At 42.0% G+C, this 19273-nt stretch overlaps 1 protein-coding gene across 1 annotated transcript; it reads left to right on the top strand.

Moving 5' to 3' along the window:
* Positions 1–413: 413 nt before the first annotated feature.
* On the top strand, positions 414–5841 carry LOC306836635 (protein NLRC3-like; the record flags this gene model as incomplete). Its single annotated transcript, XM_079363812.1, has 4 exons — positions 414–425; positions 1418–3096; positions 4469–4645; positions 5664–5841. 4 exons carry the CDS (start codon positions 414–416, stop codon positions 5839–5841), a joined length of 2046 nt encoding a protein of 681 aa, XP_079219938.1.
* Between the last annotated feature and the right edge of the window lie 13432 nt (positions 5842–19273).

The raw sequence follows: 19273 nt of genomic DNA on the forward strand, positions 1-19273 counted from the left end.
AAGAGTCACATGACAGTGACAGAGGAGATGAACTGCTGGATGTCTTCCAGCGTTGGTTTTGTTTGTGTAGCGTTTTTCTCCTTTGTTGATGCTGAACGGATCAGACTTAATCAAACCAAACTGGACCAAACTGGACTGATCCGTACCAGACTGCTGTGTGGAAACGGGGCTTAAATGGCTCAAAATATTCCTCAAAGTCCTTCAAGTAGCTGTCATGTTCTCCGTGTTGTTCTCTGATATGCGGACGCAGACTTTACCTCACGTTAGTTCATAGTCTGCTTGTGTTGTAAACTAAGTACGCTTCAAGTTCACATGAAGCCGTGCATGTGTTGTATTACCATGTTATGAAGAAGAGGTTACCGTGCTCAGGCCCGGTTAGTCCTGGAGCAGTGTGAGTGCAGGCCAGCGGGGGAATGAGGAGGGGGGTCAGTCGTTGGGTCAACTGGACCTAGAGTGAGTTCACCCTGATACTGCTGATCCAGCACAATGTAATTCACAATGTTTCACCACGTCTAACCTGAGTTCAAAGGTGGACTAACCCGAGCTCAGCTGTCTGAAGTGAAACAGTGGATGATAGGATCAGACTCTTTGATTCTCTGACTGTGAAGAAGCTGCACATGGTGTTCAGTCTGACTGAATCAAATGAATCCAAACAGAAGAAAGAAGGCGTTACCTGCTCTCTGTGATTATCTGACTCTTTAGATTGTGTTTGATAAATCTTCAAATCAGTCAACCATCAGTTTAGTTCTAAAGACATGTCTTCACAGGGGGACGAAGAGGACTCATGTTAGAGAGGAGCAGACGTCCTGTCCTGGGTGTCAGGACGTCCTGAAGGATCCCGTCTCTACCAGCTGTGGACACTGGTTCTGCAGACAATGCATCACCTCATACTGGGACCAGTCTGGTTCAGCAGGGGACTCGTCCTGTCCTCAGTGTGGAGAAAGATCCAGACCAGGATCTGGACTGCAGACAGTCAGTCAGAGCAGCACTGAACAAAGTAAGACTGTACACCTTTGTCCTTCTGTGATCTCCTCCTAAAACACGACTTTTATTGGTCAATGTCAAAAGTCTAGAAATTAAAACTCTTTTTACTTCTTTTACAAAAACATCTGAAAACAATAATCAGATTCTATCATTCTCTCTTTCAGTAGATAGAGGTCAGCAGGAGGTTTTAGATCAACATAAGGTCAGTCTGAGGAAGAGATGTGAACGTGTGACTGAAGGAAGTGATGAAACAGGAAGTAGAACCCCCCTCAAAAGGATCTACACTGAGCTCTTCATCACAGAGGGGCAGAGAGAAGAGATGAACACCCAACATGAGGTGAGACAGATGGAGACAGACTCTAAAAAGAAGAAGACCGTCCATGAGACTCCAATCAAGTGCAAGGACCTCTTTAAAACCTTACCGGACCAACAGAAACCAAAAACAGGAGCTCAACCCGACCAACAGGAACCAAAGACAGAAGCTCAACCCGACCAACAGAAACCCATCAGAGTGGTTCTGACAAACGGCGTGGCTGGTGTTGGAAAAACCTTCTCAGTGCAGAAGTTCACTCTGGACTGGGCCGAGGGCTCAGAGAACCAAGACGTCAGTCTGCTGATCCTGCTTTCATTCAGGGAGCTGAACTTGGTCAGAGATCAGCACTACAGTCTTCTTGAGTTGCTCCGTGTTTTCCATCCAACATTACAGAAGGTGGCAGCAGAGACGCTCGCTGTCTGTAAACTGTTGTTCATCTTTGACGGCCTGGATGAAAGCAGACTGTCATTGGACTTCACAAACAGGGAGGTTGTGTCTGATGTCACACAGAAGTCATCGTTAAACACACTGTTCACAAACCTCATCAAGGGGAATCTGCTCCCCTCAGCTCTCATCTGGATCACTTCTCGACCTGCAGCAGCCAATCAGATCCCTCCTTCATGTGTTGACAGGGTAACAGAAGTACGAGGCTTCACTGACGCCCACAAGGAGGAGTACTTCAGGAGGAGGTTCAGTGATGAAGATCTGTCCAGCAGAATCATCTCACACATCCAGAGATCCAGGAGCCTCCACATCATGTGTCTGATCCCGGTCTTCTGCTGGATCACTGCCACAGTTCTGGAGCACATGATGAGCACAGAGCAGAGAGGAGAGCTGCCCAAGACCCTGACTGACATGTACTCACACTTCCTGCTGGTTCAGACACAGAGGAAGAAGAACAAGTATGGTGAGGGACATCAGATGAGTCCACATGAGCTGACGGAGGCAGACAGGGAACTTCTTCTGAAGCTGGGGAGGCTGGCGTTTGAACATCTGGAGGACGGAAACATCATGTTCTACCAAGAAGACCTGGAGCGGTGTGGTCTGGATGTCACAGAGGCCTCGGTGTACTCGGGAGTTTGTACAGAGATCTTCAAATCAGAGTGTGTGATCTTCCAGAAAACAGTCTACTGCTTTGTTCATCTCAGCGTTCAGGAGTTTCTGGCTGCAGTCTACATGTTCCACTGTTTCACCAACAGGAAGAGAACAGTAGTGGAGGCTTTTCTGGGAAAAACACAAACAGTACTGGAGGCTTTTCTGGGAGAAACACATGTAGATTCATCTCTTGATGTTCTCCTAAAGAAATCAATGGAGAAATCCCTGGAAAGTCAGAACGGTCACCTGGACCTGTTTGTTCGCTTCCTTCATGGTCTTTCTCTGAAGTCAAACCAGAGACTCTTAGGAGGCCTGCTGGGTCAGACAGACAACAGTCCAAAAAGGATCCAAAGACTCTTAGGAGGCCTGCTGGGTCAGACAAACAACAGTCCAAGAATGATCCAGAGAGTCATCAACAACCTTAAGAAGATGAACAATAAAGATATCTCTCCTGACAGAAGCATCAACATCTTCCACTGTCTGACGGAGATGAAGGACCTCTCAGTCCATCAGGAGATCCAAAAGTTCCTGAAGTCAGAGAACAGATCAAAGAAGGAACTCTCTGAGATCCACTGCTCTGCTCTGGCCTACATGCTGCAGATGTCCGAGGAGGTTCTGGATGAGCTGGACCTGAAGAAGTACAAGACATCAGAGCAGGGACGATGGAGACTGATTCCAGCTGTGAGGAACTGCAGGAAGGCAGAGTAAGTCCAGATGTGATGAACATTATAAATCAGTGTCATGTACTAATTTACTTATTTTAATATAAACTAAACATAATCCTCTCTGTTCACTAAAAACTGTTCCTCTGTTAATGTTCAGGAGAAACAGTCAGTCGTACTTTTTTTTCACACGTGATGTTTTTTATCTTTTTGTCCTGAGTTCATAAATATCTTTGATAGTTTTTATGTGAACACATTCAGGAGAGAACTCCCAAAGAAGTGACTGAGATGTGTGATAGTGTTAATCCCTGAAAAGAGAGATATCAGGTGCAGTGAGCGCCCCCTTCCAGCCTCTGCAGGCATTACTAATCAATCATGAGCATCATCTCTGAACATCTCAGCAGGTAGATCACAGATAAACTGTTCTTACAGGAGATCCTTCACCTCACTACATTTGATTCTTTGCTGACTTGTTTGATTTCTGGATCATTCTGCAGCAGTCTCTGTATTTTCACGTTTATAGAAGTGAGCCAGACGAGAATGAGATGGTCCTCCTCCAGAGTTACTGTTCAATGAGTTTCAAATGGTTTTCTACTCCAGAGAGAGTCCTCTGAATAGATCACACTTCAGATCACAGACTATAGATGAAGGATATTTGAGAGGAAGGAGGCTCCACCAGTTCCAGGGAATAATTCCAACTCAGTGGTATGTCTGTAAGGACCAAAGAGCTCAGATCTTTCCACTCCAATCGATTATTCTCCAGTTTTTAACTGGTATTCTGTCAGAGGACAAAGAGTAACACACGTCATCAATCTTCACATCATAATCCAAGTCACAGATCAGATGTAACAAACGCTAATGTTCATCTTTAAAACTTATTACTGAATTAAAGATATGACTTAACCACAACCAAAGTAAATCAGTAGATAAATAAATGAACTCATTCACTGCTACTTATTGGACTTCAACAAAGGAAACTTCCATCTTAAGCTCACAGTCCAAACTATCAGGATTGATGAGGCATTTACATGCAGTCAGCTCCATTGTTCCCAAAGAGTTCACAGCAGGTGAGCTGGCTGCCTTTATCAGCTGTGAAGCTCCGCCCACCCAGGAAACATAAAGCCAGGTAGAGGAGAGTGAGAGAAGGAGGGGGGATTTTACACCATAGACATGATGTCCTCCTAAATAAAACTCCATTAGTTTCCATTCATCTGTAACATTTAGTGAATGATTGACAGGTGAAGAATGTGCAGGTTTGAAAACCAGTGATGAGACTTTTTGTTTCAGTGACAGATTCCACTGATGTGTAAAGTTAAGACCAAACAGGACAAACTGTTTAATCATCAGATGTGAGACGTGAATATCAGACGCTTCATTTATAAGTCATGTTTCTCTATTTTATGTGTCACTACAGACTTTCTGACTGTGGACTCTCAGAGACTCACTGTGGCGTCGTGGCCTCAGCTCTGAAGTCCAACCCCTCCCATCTCAGAGAGCTGGACCTGAGCTGGAACAAGAACCTGCAGGATTCAGGAGTGAAGCTGCTGTGTGAGGGACTGCAGAGTCCAAACTGCAGACTGGAGACTCTGAGGTCAGATCACTGACTGTAATATTTATATGAATTTCATCACATATGTGATCATCCAGGCACATTCATAAATCTTTTTTTAAATATTTAAAAAAAAAATAAAGAACCGAGGATATGCTATGAAGAGAAAAAGATCATTAAATTAATAAAGTAAACAAATAGAATGGGGGGGTCCTTCAGTCCTCTCTTAATTTAATTAATTGTATTTACATGTTATTATTCCACTCCATCGTTTCCTTTACTCATTTACTCCAGTTACTCATAACGTCATCTTCTCATGAAGTCATCTGATGCTAACCAGCTATCCAGGGACTTCTGCTAATTGGTACCTGCTGCTAGCTTCTCCACCTGTAGCAGCCACGTGACCTGATGATGTCAGTGATGATGTCACTGGTCCAGAGTGAACTCATTCGTCCTCTCTTTCATACCGTTCATGTTTTTTATTGATCTTATATCAAAACAAACTCTGTGATTTAAACGTACTGTGAGGAGGTTTGATCTGCTGATGAAACACACTCAAAGTAATCTGGATTTCTCTTGATGATTGTCTAAAGTCAATGAGACCACCAACATTATAAAGTCCTTTTGAAAGTCTGCCTGTTTCCAGCTGCTCGCTGTCACATGAGGAGAATCACAGGACGCTGTCTGGAAAAGCCTTTCTTTACATTTCCTACAGAAGAGATTCACACTGACTTGTAGTTTGTAGAGTTCAAAGAAAGCAGGAGGAGTTTTTAGTGAGGGAATACTGTACAGGACAAGATCAGTAAAGAGAGAAGAGGTTTCACTTTGTCCACAGGGGGGCACCAAAACAGACACGTAATGAAAGTTCCTCACAGGAGCTTTGAGTGTTTGAATCTAAGAAGGATCAGGAAGAACTAAAGTATTAATGCATCCTAATAAAGTCCTTCAATGTTGGAATGAACAGATGATGATCACATCAGTGTGTTCATGTGGACAACATCACACATTCATGTATAAAGCTCACTGTCATCTACATTTACTTCTTTTATTCTTTATTCAGATTGTGGGGCTGCAGTTTGTCAGAGATCAGCTGTTCTTCTCTGGCCTCAGCTCTGAAGTCCAACCCCTCCCATCTCAGAGAGCTGGACCTGAGCTGGATCGACCTGCAGGATTCAGGAGTGAAGCTCCTGTGTGAGGGAATGCAGAGTCCAAACTGCAGACTGGAGACTCTGATGTAAGATCACTGACTGTAATATTTATATGAATTTCATCACACATTTTGTTCATCCAGGCACATTTATAAACTTTGTTTAAACATACAATATAAAACATAATAAAGAACCGAGGATGTTGCGCAGAGAAAAAGATCATTAAATTAAGAAAGAAAATAAATGGGGGGTCCTGCAGTCCTCTCTTAATTTAATTAAATGTATTTGCATGTTATTATTCCACTCCATCGTTTCCTTTACTCATTTACTCCAGTTATTCATGAAGTCATCTTCTCTGTTTCTTAGTCTAAACGTGATTCTTTACATTTCTTTAACTTCTTCAGCTGTTACCTTCCATGCATTAATAGATGCAGATTTATCATCCAATCAGCTCCCTGTCATTTGCTTTCATGCAGCTATGTGTATTATTGTGTACCAGTATTTATCCCCCTTCTCTTCCTTTATTCTTTATTCAGATTGATGGACTGCAGTTTGTCAGAGATCAGCTGTTCTTCTCTGGCCTCAGCTCTGAAGTCCAACCCCTCCCATCTCAGAGAGCTGGACCTGACCTGGAACAAGCTGCAGGATTCAGGAGTGAAGCTGCTGTGTAATTATCTGCAGAGTCCAAACTGCAGACTGAAGACTCTGAGGTCAGATCACTGACTGTGTCATTCATTTGGATCATTTCAATCCACATCCTCCATTGTTGCACATTTCAGGATTTATATGTTTTCAGTATTTGTCTGAATTTGAATCTTGTGATTTTAAATTATTTTGGAAGATTTTTCTTTTTTTCCAAGTTGTTGAATAATTTAGAGATTTGATGTGAAAATGTTTTTGTGACTCTGTGAAGTAAAGTTGAACAAGGTGCACATGAAGCCTCTGGTTTCCTCTGGTTCTGTTAAGAAGTGAAATCATGAAGACTTGTGATTGAATAATGTGTGATTTGATAAATGTAGTAACATCACAGAGCTGACTGAGATCAGCAGCCTGTTCTTCATCTGTGCACATGAACAGCTGGATGAATGTTGAGCTGACATTTGGAGGATTTAGATTTAGTGAATACACAATCAGAAATGATCCTCTAATCATTTAGAGAAAACTTGATTCATCAGGACAAAGTGATGTTGAGATACTCATCACAACCTAAACACATGTGAGTGGATTAAACATTATTTTATTCTTCTTTTATTCTTTATTCAGATTGAGAGGCTGCAGGTTTTCAGAGATCAGCTGTTCTTCTCTGGCCTCAGCTCTGAAGTCCAACCCCTCCCATCTCAGAGAGCTGGACCTGAGCTACAACAACCTGCAGGATTCAGGAGTGAAGCTGCTGTGTGATTATCTGCAGAGTCCAAACTGCAGACTGGAGACTCTGAGGTCAGATCACTGACTGCGTCATTCATTTGGATCATTTCAATCCACATCCTCCATTGTTGCACATTTCAGGATTTATGTTTTCAGTATTTGTCTGAATTTGAATCTTGTGATCTTAAATTATTTTGGAGATTTTAAATTTTTTCCAATTTGTTGAATAATTTAGAGATTTGATGTGAAAATGTTTTTGTGACTCTGTGAAGTAAAGTTGAACAAGGTGCACATGAAGCCTCTGGTTTCCTCTGGTTCTGTTAAGAAGTGAAATCATGAAGACTTGTGATTGAATAATGTGTGATTTGATAAATGTAGTAAGATCACAGAGCTGACTGAGATCAGCAGCCTGTTCTTCATCTGTGCACATGAACAGCTGGATGAATGTTGAGCTGACATTTGGAGGATTTAGATTTAGTGAATACACAATCAGAAATGATCCTCTAATCATTTAGAGAAAACTTGATTCATCAGGACAAAGTGATGTTGAGATACTCATCACAACCTGAACACATGTGACTGGATAACACATTATTTTTATTCTTCTTTTATTCTTTATTCAGATTGAGTTGGTGCATTTTGTCAAAGATCAGCTGTTCTTCTCTGGCCTCAGCTCTGAAGTCCAACCCCTCCCATCTCAGAGAGCTGGACCTGACCTACAATGAGCTGCAGTATTTAGGAGTGAAGCTGCTGTGTGATCTTAAGAAGAATCTAAACTATCGACTGGAGACTCTGAGGTCAGTCTCTCAGTGTTCTTTAGTAAACCCTCCACATGTTTGAATGTATTTATTTAACAGGGACAATGTGATTGAACATAGTCTCAATACAAAGCATGAAACTGATGAGCTGCATAAAGAGTTTATAGCTGTTGTTAATTTCCAGCTCGTGTCTCTAGTTGGTCCTTTGTGTAAACAAACACATTAAACTCCAAAACACTTGATGAGGATCCATTAAAATACATGAAGCACAATATGACAATACAAATGCTTTAAAGCAGAGAACATTACAGATTGAAGATACAATCTAAAAGTGGCTACAGCTCTCATTTCATTCATTCAGATTCTTGTTGTTGTTGGAGAAATCCTTTTGTGGGTGGACACTATGAAGAGAGTTCAACATACTCAGGGTTTGTTTTCTGTGATCTGGCTTCACTAACCCTGACAGAAGAGATGGTGCTGAACAGTCACATGAAGCTGCTTATCAACCTGACAAGTAAACCCAGAGTTTCAGAGAGCACGCTCACATAAAAGGGGCGGAGCTAGCTTCATTTAACCTATCACAATCATCACAGAGTCTGCAGTCAGCAGATCATCATATCTAACAAACTGTGAACAAACTATATGAATAATATGAAGAAGTTGAAGACAAACAGGCTCAAAGACTAAAGTTACAGAGCTGCAGGAACAAATGCAGGAAGGACAACTGACAGAAACAAAGAAACATCAGAGAGGATTCATGTCCAAACTACGGCTTCTTCTATTTCCTTCCCATCGTTAGTTCACCTCAGAACTGAGCAGAAGAACTCGTGTTTCTTCTCTGAACTGAATGTGTTGCTCTGACTCTTTCATGTGGAGACCAGAACAGTTTGAGAAGTTCAGCTGCAGCTCTGAGCATCACAAACAGAGCGGCATGGAGACACTAAACATTCATATGAAGATATCATTCAAAGGCAGAAGAAGCTCTTCATCATTGAACATCTTCAAAACAACTCAAAGGCTGCGCTGCTTTTTCTCTGTTAAAGGATGAAGGATATCAGGAACAAACAATCATGACCTTTAAGGACTATGATGTCAAATCAGACGGGACACAGGAAGTGTTTGTTGCTCTCTCTCCATCAGCTCACACAGCGCCACCATCAAGAGATCTGATTGGTCAGTGAGATTTTCACAGGTTGATCTCTTATCTCCAACATATCCTGCTCCTGAGCAGGTTAGGTGTGCAGCATCAGTTACCATGGCGATATTCCCAGTTTAGAAGTGAACCACCTTCAGGACTGTAAACCCAGGGTTAACCCTGAAGTGACCCTGAATCCTGCTTCATGGTGCAGGCCCCAGGTCACTACAGGTTGTCATGACGACAGAAACTAAAATGTAAACATGACAGTAACTTCTGATTTCTGTCATCTCTCTTCTTCTCTCTTTAGATGGTGGAGAGGATATAGGTCATAATGTGAGTGATCAGGACTCTGGTGGAGCAGAGAGGAGCAGCTGATGATCCACAGAGGAGGAACCTCCACCATCTTGTGTGTGGAGAAGCTCTGCAAGCTGAGGAGATCTTCATCCATCAGGGACTGACAGAGGAATCAGCTCACAGTTCATTTCAGTGATATTTCTAATGAATCTGTTCTCCACACATTACAGGAGAGGAAGGTCAAACATGAAACAGCTGCTAGAAATGTTCAGAGGTCAAAAGCTACCAAGAAATGCTGCAGTTCTTCTTCTCATGTGATGATTCTTTTGACTCCAGACTTCAGTGAGATGTGTTTCTACTCTAACTTCTGTCACTTGTTAGTCTGTATGTTGGACTGACATGTTGACCTTTGACCTGTGTCAGCAGCTGAGAAAAACTTCATTGATCTGATGGTGAGTGGTTTATTGACGAGCCTCTGAGTGATTCGAGTCGACAGCTCCTCAATATGAGAGCTCTGTAGATGTCATTTTGTTTGAAAGGACAAACTGAACTTCACAGAGCAAACAATGAAATATGGAACGGATGCAACAATGCAACGCCATGTAAACGTCTGGCGTGCTGTTAGGACACGGTGTAAAAACATGGAAAACTCTGAAGCGCCTTGGTTTAGATAAGAACTTTTTTGTATGAACATGATATTAACGTGCCGACGCCTTTTCTACTGGCACAGATTAAAGAATGTAAAGTGGATTATTATCAGCTTTATCTCAGCGTGTCTGCAGTCTCATGTAGTCTGCTGCATATTAGTCTTTAAACAGTGAAAAAACAAAAACTCTTGTTTTCCACGATAGACAGCGGCATGTTGCAATCAATAACCAAGTCTGACAGTATTGAATTAGTGATTGCTTCCTGTTGAGGATGAGTTGTGCTGTACTGCCCTGCACGGGTGTCCATGAACTGTGAGACTGACGGCTGTTGTGGCTCATTTATGATTCTTTTGTTGATCTGGTATTCTTCATATCTGTAAGAGAAAAGCATGTTAAACAGATGTCAGAAAATGCATTACAGGCCCACATGACTTGCAGATGAAACTAGATTTATAACCAATCTAGTTAAAGTAATTAGATTGTAAACTACAACGCCTAAATTAGCTTCAGATTTGAAGCATACAATTCAGATTTTGAGGGGAATGTTAAAGGAAAAGTTATGAAGTTAAGTTATATTTAAAAGCCACAGTAACACTTAATGAAATTGGAATTAATTACAAAACAAAATAAATTGCAAACATTCAAAATCAGAACATTTGAATACACAATGCAAGGTTTTCAGTGCGATCTGAAAATTAGCTGAAGTTGTCAGACAAACATACTGAAGTAAAAAGTAAATGATTTCCCTCTCAGATGTAATGCAGTAGGAGTATAGTGTAGCACGATATGGAAAAGTAAGCACAAGTAATGTAAACTGTATCGTTTATTAGTAGCCTGCAGTACTTAATGTCACCACTGTATAAACAGGTGCTAAAACAAATAATCAATAATTAAATATGTGAGGAGAAATGAAGAGAAATGATCCCCGACAAGGTAATGCACGACTCTGACACAAAATGGGGAGGGGCCTTAACGTTCCCCATAACTTCAGCTAACGTACCTTCAGAGTTGTAGTTTCCAGTAATGCTATTTAAACTAGCCGTTTAGCTAACGTTATCTAATGCATTTACTCACAATAAATATTAGCCTCCACTTACCGTTCTTTGTGTGACTTCAAATGTTGAACGAAGTTTGAAGTTGTTGCATCCCCGTCTGTAATTCTTGAACTGCATGTTCTACATCTGGCAGCTCTTTGTTTGTTTACCACCTCGTAGGTTTTGTACGCAAATGTAATTATCTTTGGTAGCATGGTGTTTGTGTGGCTCGTATGGGCTCGCGTCGCTAACATCCATTACACACTTCTTCATGGGCTATTCTGACATTTGATTGGATGTTGTCGGATGCTTCAAACAAGGTGGATTCTGGGGGAAAGGTGTCAGCTTGCTGAGAGTGGATGAGAAGCGTTAGTAGATTCAGGGAGTGAAGGGAAATATTTTATCTGTCTATCTATCTATCTATCTATCTATCTATCTGTCTATCTATCTATCTATCTATCTATCTATCTACCATCTATCTATCTATCTATCTACCATCTATCTATCTATCTATCTATCTATCTATCTATCTATCTATCTATCTATCTATCTATCTATCTATCTATGTATGTATCTATCTATGTATCTATCTATCTATCTATGAAGAGCCAATATGCTTATAATCCATTTGATTACAAACATTTAGTTAAAAATGATTAAAATCTGATTTTCAGTAATTTCATGTTTATTCATAATGTTTAAAATAGTTTGTAAGGTCATAATTTAGTCATTAAAATGGTGAAAAGGTTATTTTTTATGTTTCTGAATGTTTCGGTTGTGACATCACTGCGTAGTTAAATGTGACGGATGTAACGTCAGCAGTTGGAGTCAAATATTAAAGGAAGCTACACAGTTTTTTGACCGTGCGTTAGACCTTCTGTTAAACCTGTATTTTACTTTGACATTTTTTCAGTAAACCTTTCGAAACGAAGGAAAGTTGTCTTGTTTTTTCACTCGCGTTGCAAATACTGTGAGTTGACTCCAATAAGTGAAACAGAGGACGAAGAAAGAGACGGAGTGCCACTACATATCTATCTATCTATCTATCTATCTATCTGTCTATCTATCTATCTATCTATCTATCTATCTATCTATCTATCTATCTACCTATCTATCTAATCAATCATAAGTCTGTCATGGTGCGCCTTGATTGAAATGTTTCATATTCATATTGAGTTCCATCATATTCAAAGACTGTCTGCATCACTAATGACTCTATCCTGTGAAATCCTTCAGACTCACCTTTCCAGTAGAGATCTCTCCCCTCTCACTCCCTGTGCTCCTCTGTCCTGACTCCTGCAGGTCAATGGGGTGGTGGACTGATTATTATTATTATTAGTGTATTTTTATCATTATTATTATTGTTAATATCCAATGATGATAATCATAGTGAATGAGCTCAGCTCCTGTTTCAGGTGTGCATCCGTGCATAAAGTGAGAAACACAGCTGATGCTCCAGAAGGAAGGAAATCAGCCCAAAGATAGTATATGGTAAAGAGAGTGCACACTTAGCTCTAGAAACAACCAGGGCCTTCACAATGCATTTCACACTAACTAGCTAGCTAAGTAGCAGAGTTGTTTTAGAGCTGGAAAGTAACTGTGCAAGCTAGGTTTTTACTTGTCAAACAGGAAGCACTTGGTTCATTAATTACATGGGACTTTGTGCTGTTAGCTGGGGGCTAACTAATTATTACTAGCAGCAGAGAAGAATACTTACTTTGTTCAAAAACTTTCTTATATCCACTCTGCATTCACGTCCTTCTCCTCACGCTGTTCTAGCCGCTCTGTGTGGACTTCATCTTACACACACACGCTGTAGGAGTGCAAGCTAGGTCGCAGGGAAAACACGGACTGGATTTTCAGTCACGTGGGCGGTCTCTATATGAACAAGTGGAATGGATTGGATAAGGACGCGCTGAAGGGTCTCTCTACCTGACACGATGAAGTGAAGGGAAACTGACAGATTCATCATCATATTTAAGTCAATAATGACAGGTTATATGATTATTTATTTAAACTCATATTCTGGCCACTTTATATTGAATTTGTCAGCACGTTTTGTAAAAAAAAAAAAAAAAAGGTTTTTATATCAAAACACTAAATTATTTAGGGGGCTTAAGAACATTTTAGGGAGGCTTCAGACCCCCTAAAATAGGCCTGATGACGCCACTGGGATGAAGGATATCAGGAACAAACAATCATGACCTTTAAGGACTATGATGTCAAATCAGACGGGACACAGGAAGTGTTTGTCGCTCTCTCTCCATCAGCTCACAGAGCGCCACCATCAAGAGATCTGATTGGTCAGTGAGATTTTCACAGGTTGATCTCTTATCTCCAACATATCCTGCTCCTGAGCAGGTTAGGTGTGCAGCATCAGTTACCATGGCGATATTCCCAGTTTAGAAATGAACCACCTTCAGGACTGTCAACCCAGGGTTAACCCTGAAGTGACCCTGAATCCTGCTTCGTGGTGCAGGCCCCAGGTCACTACAGGTCGTCATGACGACAGAAGCTAAAATGTAAACATCACAGTAGCTACGTGTTCATCTCTCCCTCGTGAACCTTCTGTCATCATCGCTCCCTTTGACCTTGAACTCTCTGGAATAAACAGGATTTCTAAATGGTAGGTCAAAGTGGCGCCCTCTTTGTTCTCGCTCTGTGTTTGTGTGTGTGCGTCTGTGTGCGTCCGTGTTTCAGGTCAATAAGCTGAAGACCAAGACGATTGGAAACTCTCTGAATCCAGTTTGGAATGAAAGCCTCACTTATGTTGGGATCACAGAAGAAGACATGCACAGGAAGACACTCCGGTGAGTGTGTCTGTGTGAAATGTGTGGAAATAATTCACGCCTGGTCTCATTTCGGACTGATTACACTTTCAGCCATTAATCAGGCGCGGAGACATCTTGACATTTTGACACAGAAGCTCAGTTATCGCCTTTGATGAATTTAAACATCAGAGAAGAAACGTTCATAGAGTCCATGCAGGACTTCAGACTAAAACAGTCTTTGTTTGAAGATGATCTTGTTTTATTCTCGGCCTTGTTCGGTCTCATAAACGCCCACAAAGAAAGCAGCCATCAGTGGGAATTAAAGTGCAGCGTTATCAGCCACGCCATTTGGACGCATTTGCCCCCCCCAAAAAAAAAAAAGTCTGGGAGATGGTGTTCACATCAGCTCAGCACATGTTGATGTCACTCCCCTTAAATGATGAATTAGTGTTTCTACCATTGAAGACACAGATTGGCGTGACCAGACAAGCGTGTCCATAATGAAAAGAAGTCTAAAACAACAGAGTGGGAAGCCTTTAATTACTGCACTCAGAAGCCAAGGCTTCTCCTGTAGAAATCTCCTGAATACTGATGCAGTTCTGCATTTCAGCAGGTGATGGACGACTCTTACAGAGCATTTAAAGAAATGACAGAATGCTCCTCCCTGGGGGGGGGGGGGGGGGGGGGGGGCTTAAAACTGCCTTCTTCTTGAAACACAAACAAACCATTCAACACCGGGATGGAAACCTAGAACAAGGACTAACTGGCTACTGAGTCACAGAAGCTGGCACTTCAACATATCATCTGTCCGTAATGTCTGATGATCAATAGTAAGCTCATTTGATGTTTGACATGTTGGTTCTTAAGTCAAAGTGTACAGATGTTAAAGCCTCGTACCTGTTTGATGTGGGAACATCTCATGCTGACTCAGGTAACATGCGCTGAGAGAGCCTCGTTCTAACTTCCTCAAACAGAAGTTTTATCAGATCAACTTCACAATGAAACAATCTGATGGAGGGAGCTGCTGTGGATTAGTTCAGTTTAAAGTGTTGGACATTTCACTTCTTTCATTTCACTTCATATTAACAACATTACAACACAGTGCTGTCTTTCTGAATGAAACTGAATCCAGTCACATTGAATAAAGCTTTAATCACAGTGGGTTTCTGTACCAAGAGAGGCTCCAGTATGACTAATGACATGAGATATGGCAGCTTCCTGTAACTGTGCCCTTCATCTATTATTTTCAGATGAAATGTCTTCTCTGATTGCATCATAAATGTTGGTGTTTTGTGCTAGTTTGTAGGTGGTAGTATGTGGGTCTTTCTACTTACACAGATCTGAATACCACCACTGCTCACTGATATGTATACGCTTCATTAAAACCAGTATCATTAGTCCCATCTCACACAGTGTGACATCCACCTGCTGGACCCCTGTTATCGACCCCCGTCACACCAGGACCTGGATCAAGCTTCAGCCAGTATTTCCGTCTGTGTGGTGGCCATGCTGAGCCTCTGTATGGCTCGCTCAAGTGTAACCACGGAGGGTCGTTCATTAGATTTTTCTCGAGCGCAGTGGATGGTGATGTGATTATCCCCCGTGCACTCTCCACGACGGGGAAATAATTCAGTGAGGGAGCGTGGAAATCCATGTCACTCACCAGGCTGAACACTGTTTCTGTAATCCAGATGTGGTGTGTGCATCACAGCCTGATGTATCTTCATCTCTGTGATGGAGAAACCTTGACACACACACACACACACACACACACACACACACACACACACACACACTGTGTTTTATTTGCAGCCTTTATAAGTGTTCCACTGCTACAAGGTGTCATTAGAGCACCACATGCAGATTCAGACGTTTTGTTCATAGCAGATGCAGATAAGACTTTAAAGAACACGAGATGACTTTGTCTTTCCACACTTCTTTTTCCACTCTTTGGACAAAACAAAAGACACTTTATAAAGACTTCAGTGTGAAATAGTTGGACAAACACCAAACACATTGAGAGAGAAGCCAAACAACCCTTTGAGGAAATCTATTCTAACATTATTTAGTTTACAAGTGAGGAAGTGATTTTGCTGGTCAGTGTTTAAGTCGTATGCTAGCTCTCTTATTAGCACTGTTCTTTGACAAATCACCTTTCTACACTAGTCTGTACACAAATCCAGTCCATGTAGCGTCCTCCATCACCACACTGTCAAGTTAGACAGTTTGCTGGGGTGGCAGGAGCTCAGTCAGTTGGGACTTGGGTTGGGAACTAAAGGGTTGCTGGTTCAAGTCCTGATGTGCACCAAAACTATGGGAGTTGGTCTGGTAGCTGGAGAAAGAATGTAAAGAATCAAAGGAAGGTAATCTTACAAAAGCATCTGAAACGCAGAGACGGATGAAAGAACAAGGAAGAGGAACAAAGAAATCACACATTTTACCACTTATTCACAACAGCAATTTACTGATTTTGTTCCCTTCTTTTTCTTTCTTTAAAAAAAAACAAACAACTGAAACAGATCACCTCTCAAGCCCTGCCCGAGGTGCCCTTGAACAAGGCACTGAACCCCCAACCTCTCTGGTGTATTCCCTGAGTAGCAGTGTGAAGCAGCTCTGTGTGTGATAAGCATGTCTCTACAATAACAGAGTGTAAAATCCAAATGTTCCTGTGACAGCAGCATGGTTACATTAGACAGAGGCCACAAAGGTTATTATACAGCCATACAGACATTACTGACATTTTAAATGTAAGTTTACATTTAGTGATGCGCCACCTTTGAGATTCTTTCAAATTGTTCTGGTGAGTTCTTGTTTGTTCTTAAAGCATGAGATTAGAGCAGTGAGAATAAATCTCCTGGCATGAGCACTCTCAGATAAGAGGAACTTCCTGTCATAAAAGGGAGAGCAGAGTCTGAGAGCACAAATCTGTAGCAGAGAGTTGTCCGCATGAATCAGAGAAAACACACATGAGAGCAGGCGGTGGCAGCTGGAGGAGGAAGAGAGTCGGAGAGTGTGATGAGTGAAGACGACTTTAAACCTACAAAGATGGTTTGAAGATCAAACGGTTGAGGACTTGAGTCTGTCCTGAGTATTTCAGAGATAAAGTGAAGATGGTGAACAGAAAGTCTGCTCTCCTGCTGTCGGTAAAAGAAATACAAATCCAGTCACGTAACAACAGCTGGTTAAAAACCCCACAGACTTTTACAGAAGCTTCTGGAAAATAAAGTCAAAGATTTGTTCACATCAAGAAACAAAACAAAACAACATCAGTAAATGGGAAAGAAACTTCTCTTCAGCAAGAAGAATATTTGATGAGAGCCTCTCAGTCTGTTTGACAGATAATGACTGATTTAAACTTGAAGTGTATATGTTGTTTTGTTCCCTTATTGGCAGTGTGTTGTGTTTCTCTAGTACTGAATAGTCATGTGAATCTGCAGCTCAGCTTCAGGAACCTGTACTGTGAGTTTCTACAGGAGCATGTTGCTGCCACGCCAGAGAAAAGAAAAGTCAGAGTCCTTGTAATGCTGTAATGGTTCGTTAGCGTACAGAGGCATGGACCTTGAGTGGCCCAGATACTTTGACTTCATGAAATGAAAACGGACCAGTTCTTATAAAAAATGAACTGTGTGTTGTCATGGAGACAGGAGCTAATCAGAGCGAGTTCATTCTTTGAACCAGGCCGGAAACATGTTATTTAATGTCTGCTGTAAAAACAGGCATCTTTGAGTGGGCTGTGTTTGTGACTTCAGCTGCTTCTGCTGCCGGGCTCAACTGGACACATTTGACCAACTGCAGGATTTTGCACTCAACCATTGACTCAGTTTTTGAACACTGGAGGTTGCTGCTTGATGACAACATACAAACTTACGTTAGCTGGTGAAACAGGATGTAACGTCTTATACAGTCTTCTGCTACGACCTGCTCAGAGCCTTGAATACAGGAGATGTATTTTTTGTGTGAGTGATCAAAAATGACATGTTCAGACATGCGATTAATATCCACATGAACATGTCTTTATTTCTTTGGCTAAGAAAGATGGTACCAGCATGTTGTAAACACTTAGTCATTGATGTGGATCCTCAGAGAAATGTGGGATAAACGTTTAGTAGAATTGGAACAAAGCAGACTTTATGTCAAGAAACAAATAAGAATGTGTCTCTGTCATTCAGTCCCTGTGATCCTCACCAGGAGTTCATCACTTCAAGTCTCTCTTCACTACAATGGGGCAGAAAACAGCAGTAGAGTGGAGTGAAAGCTGAAAATCATATGAATGAGTCCTTATGATGTGCTCTCTAACTGGGTTCGTTTCCAGTCAATTAAACTGTGGTGAGTTCAAACGGCTTCCCTTTGTTTTCTCTTTATGACACTTCATCTCTCTTAAAGATCTCTGGGTGGCTTTACTGCAGAGTTTCCCCTCGACCCGACACCTTCATGTTCATCTCTTCAAGCCTCAACAATAAGATGCTGTGTGGTTCGCCTGATAGGTCCATTGACAAATACAACTCGTCCACAGAGAAGCTTCATAGTAAAGGACCTCTGGTCTTCTGATGGACTTGTTCTTAATCCTTGGACTTGTTGCTTTAGACTGACCTGTGATAAGACTTAGTCAGACTTGTTAGTCTTTACTAGAACACATTGAACTAGTTCTTGGACTCAACATACAGTAGCTATTGCTGATCTTGACTTCGGACCTATGAATAGGAACCTGCTCATCTTGATTTAGGATGTTTGTTGTTTCCTTTAAAAAGTGTTTCTATGGCAACATTCCCCCACGAGGATCTTTAAAGCAGCCTCCATCACTTGCTGTGTGCTTTCCCCAGTGTATATTTCTGGTGACGTTTTGTCCAGTTCATGCTGAGAAAATAGGACTTCAGGGTCCAATTAGCCCCTTTGAAAGATTGGTTTACATTCCTGTGATGTGTGTTGTGACCAGGTCACTGCGAAGCTTCTTTTCAATGGTTTGTCAGGCTTTGTTTAGTTGTTTTAACCTGGTCTGTGCTCATTAGCCACCTATGTTTACCATGCAGGTGTCTTTACACAGAGAAAGGCAGTGAAGGTGTTGGGGAAGCCTGACCAGCCCCTCGTCTTTCATCTCCCTGAAGATGCATCCGGTCAGACCGCCACGCACCGTGGGCCCCTGACACCTGAGCTGCACAGTCTGATCACGCCTGCCACTGCTTCCGCTGATGGAGCCTCTTCACCCAGGCCTCCACCTCCACGGATGCTCCGACCACGTCCTCCTCTGTGCCCTGTACCACCGCCTGGCAGAGGAAGGTCAGGGAGGAGCAGCAGCACCTGGCAGAGGAAGGTCAGGGAGGAGCAGCAGAGGAAGGTCAGGGAGGAGCAGCAGCACCTGGCAGAGGAAGGTCAGGGAGGAGCAGCAGAGGAATGTCAGGGAGGAGCAGCAGCAGAGGAATGTCAGAGAGGTGCAGCAGAGGAATGTCAGGGAGGAGCAGCAGCGCCTGGCAGAGGAAGGTCAGGGAGGAGCAGCAGCACCTGGCAGAGGAAGTGGGTG

This window comes from Symphodus melops (genome assembly GCF_947650265.1).
Source record: "Symphodus melops genome assembly, chromosome: 16".
Classification (NCBI taxonomy): Eukaryota; Metazoa; Chordata; class Actinopteri; order Labriformes; family Labridae; genus Symphodus; species Symphodus melops.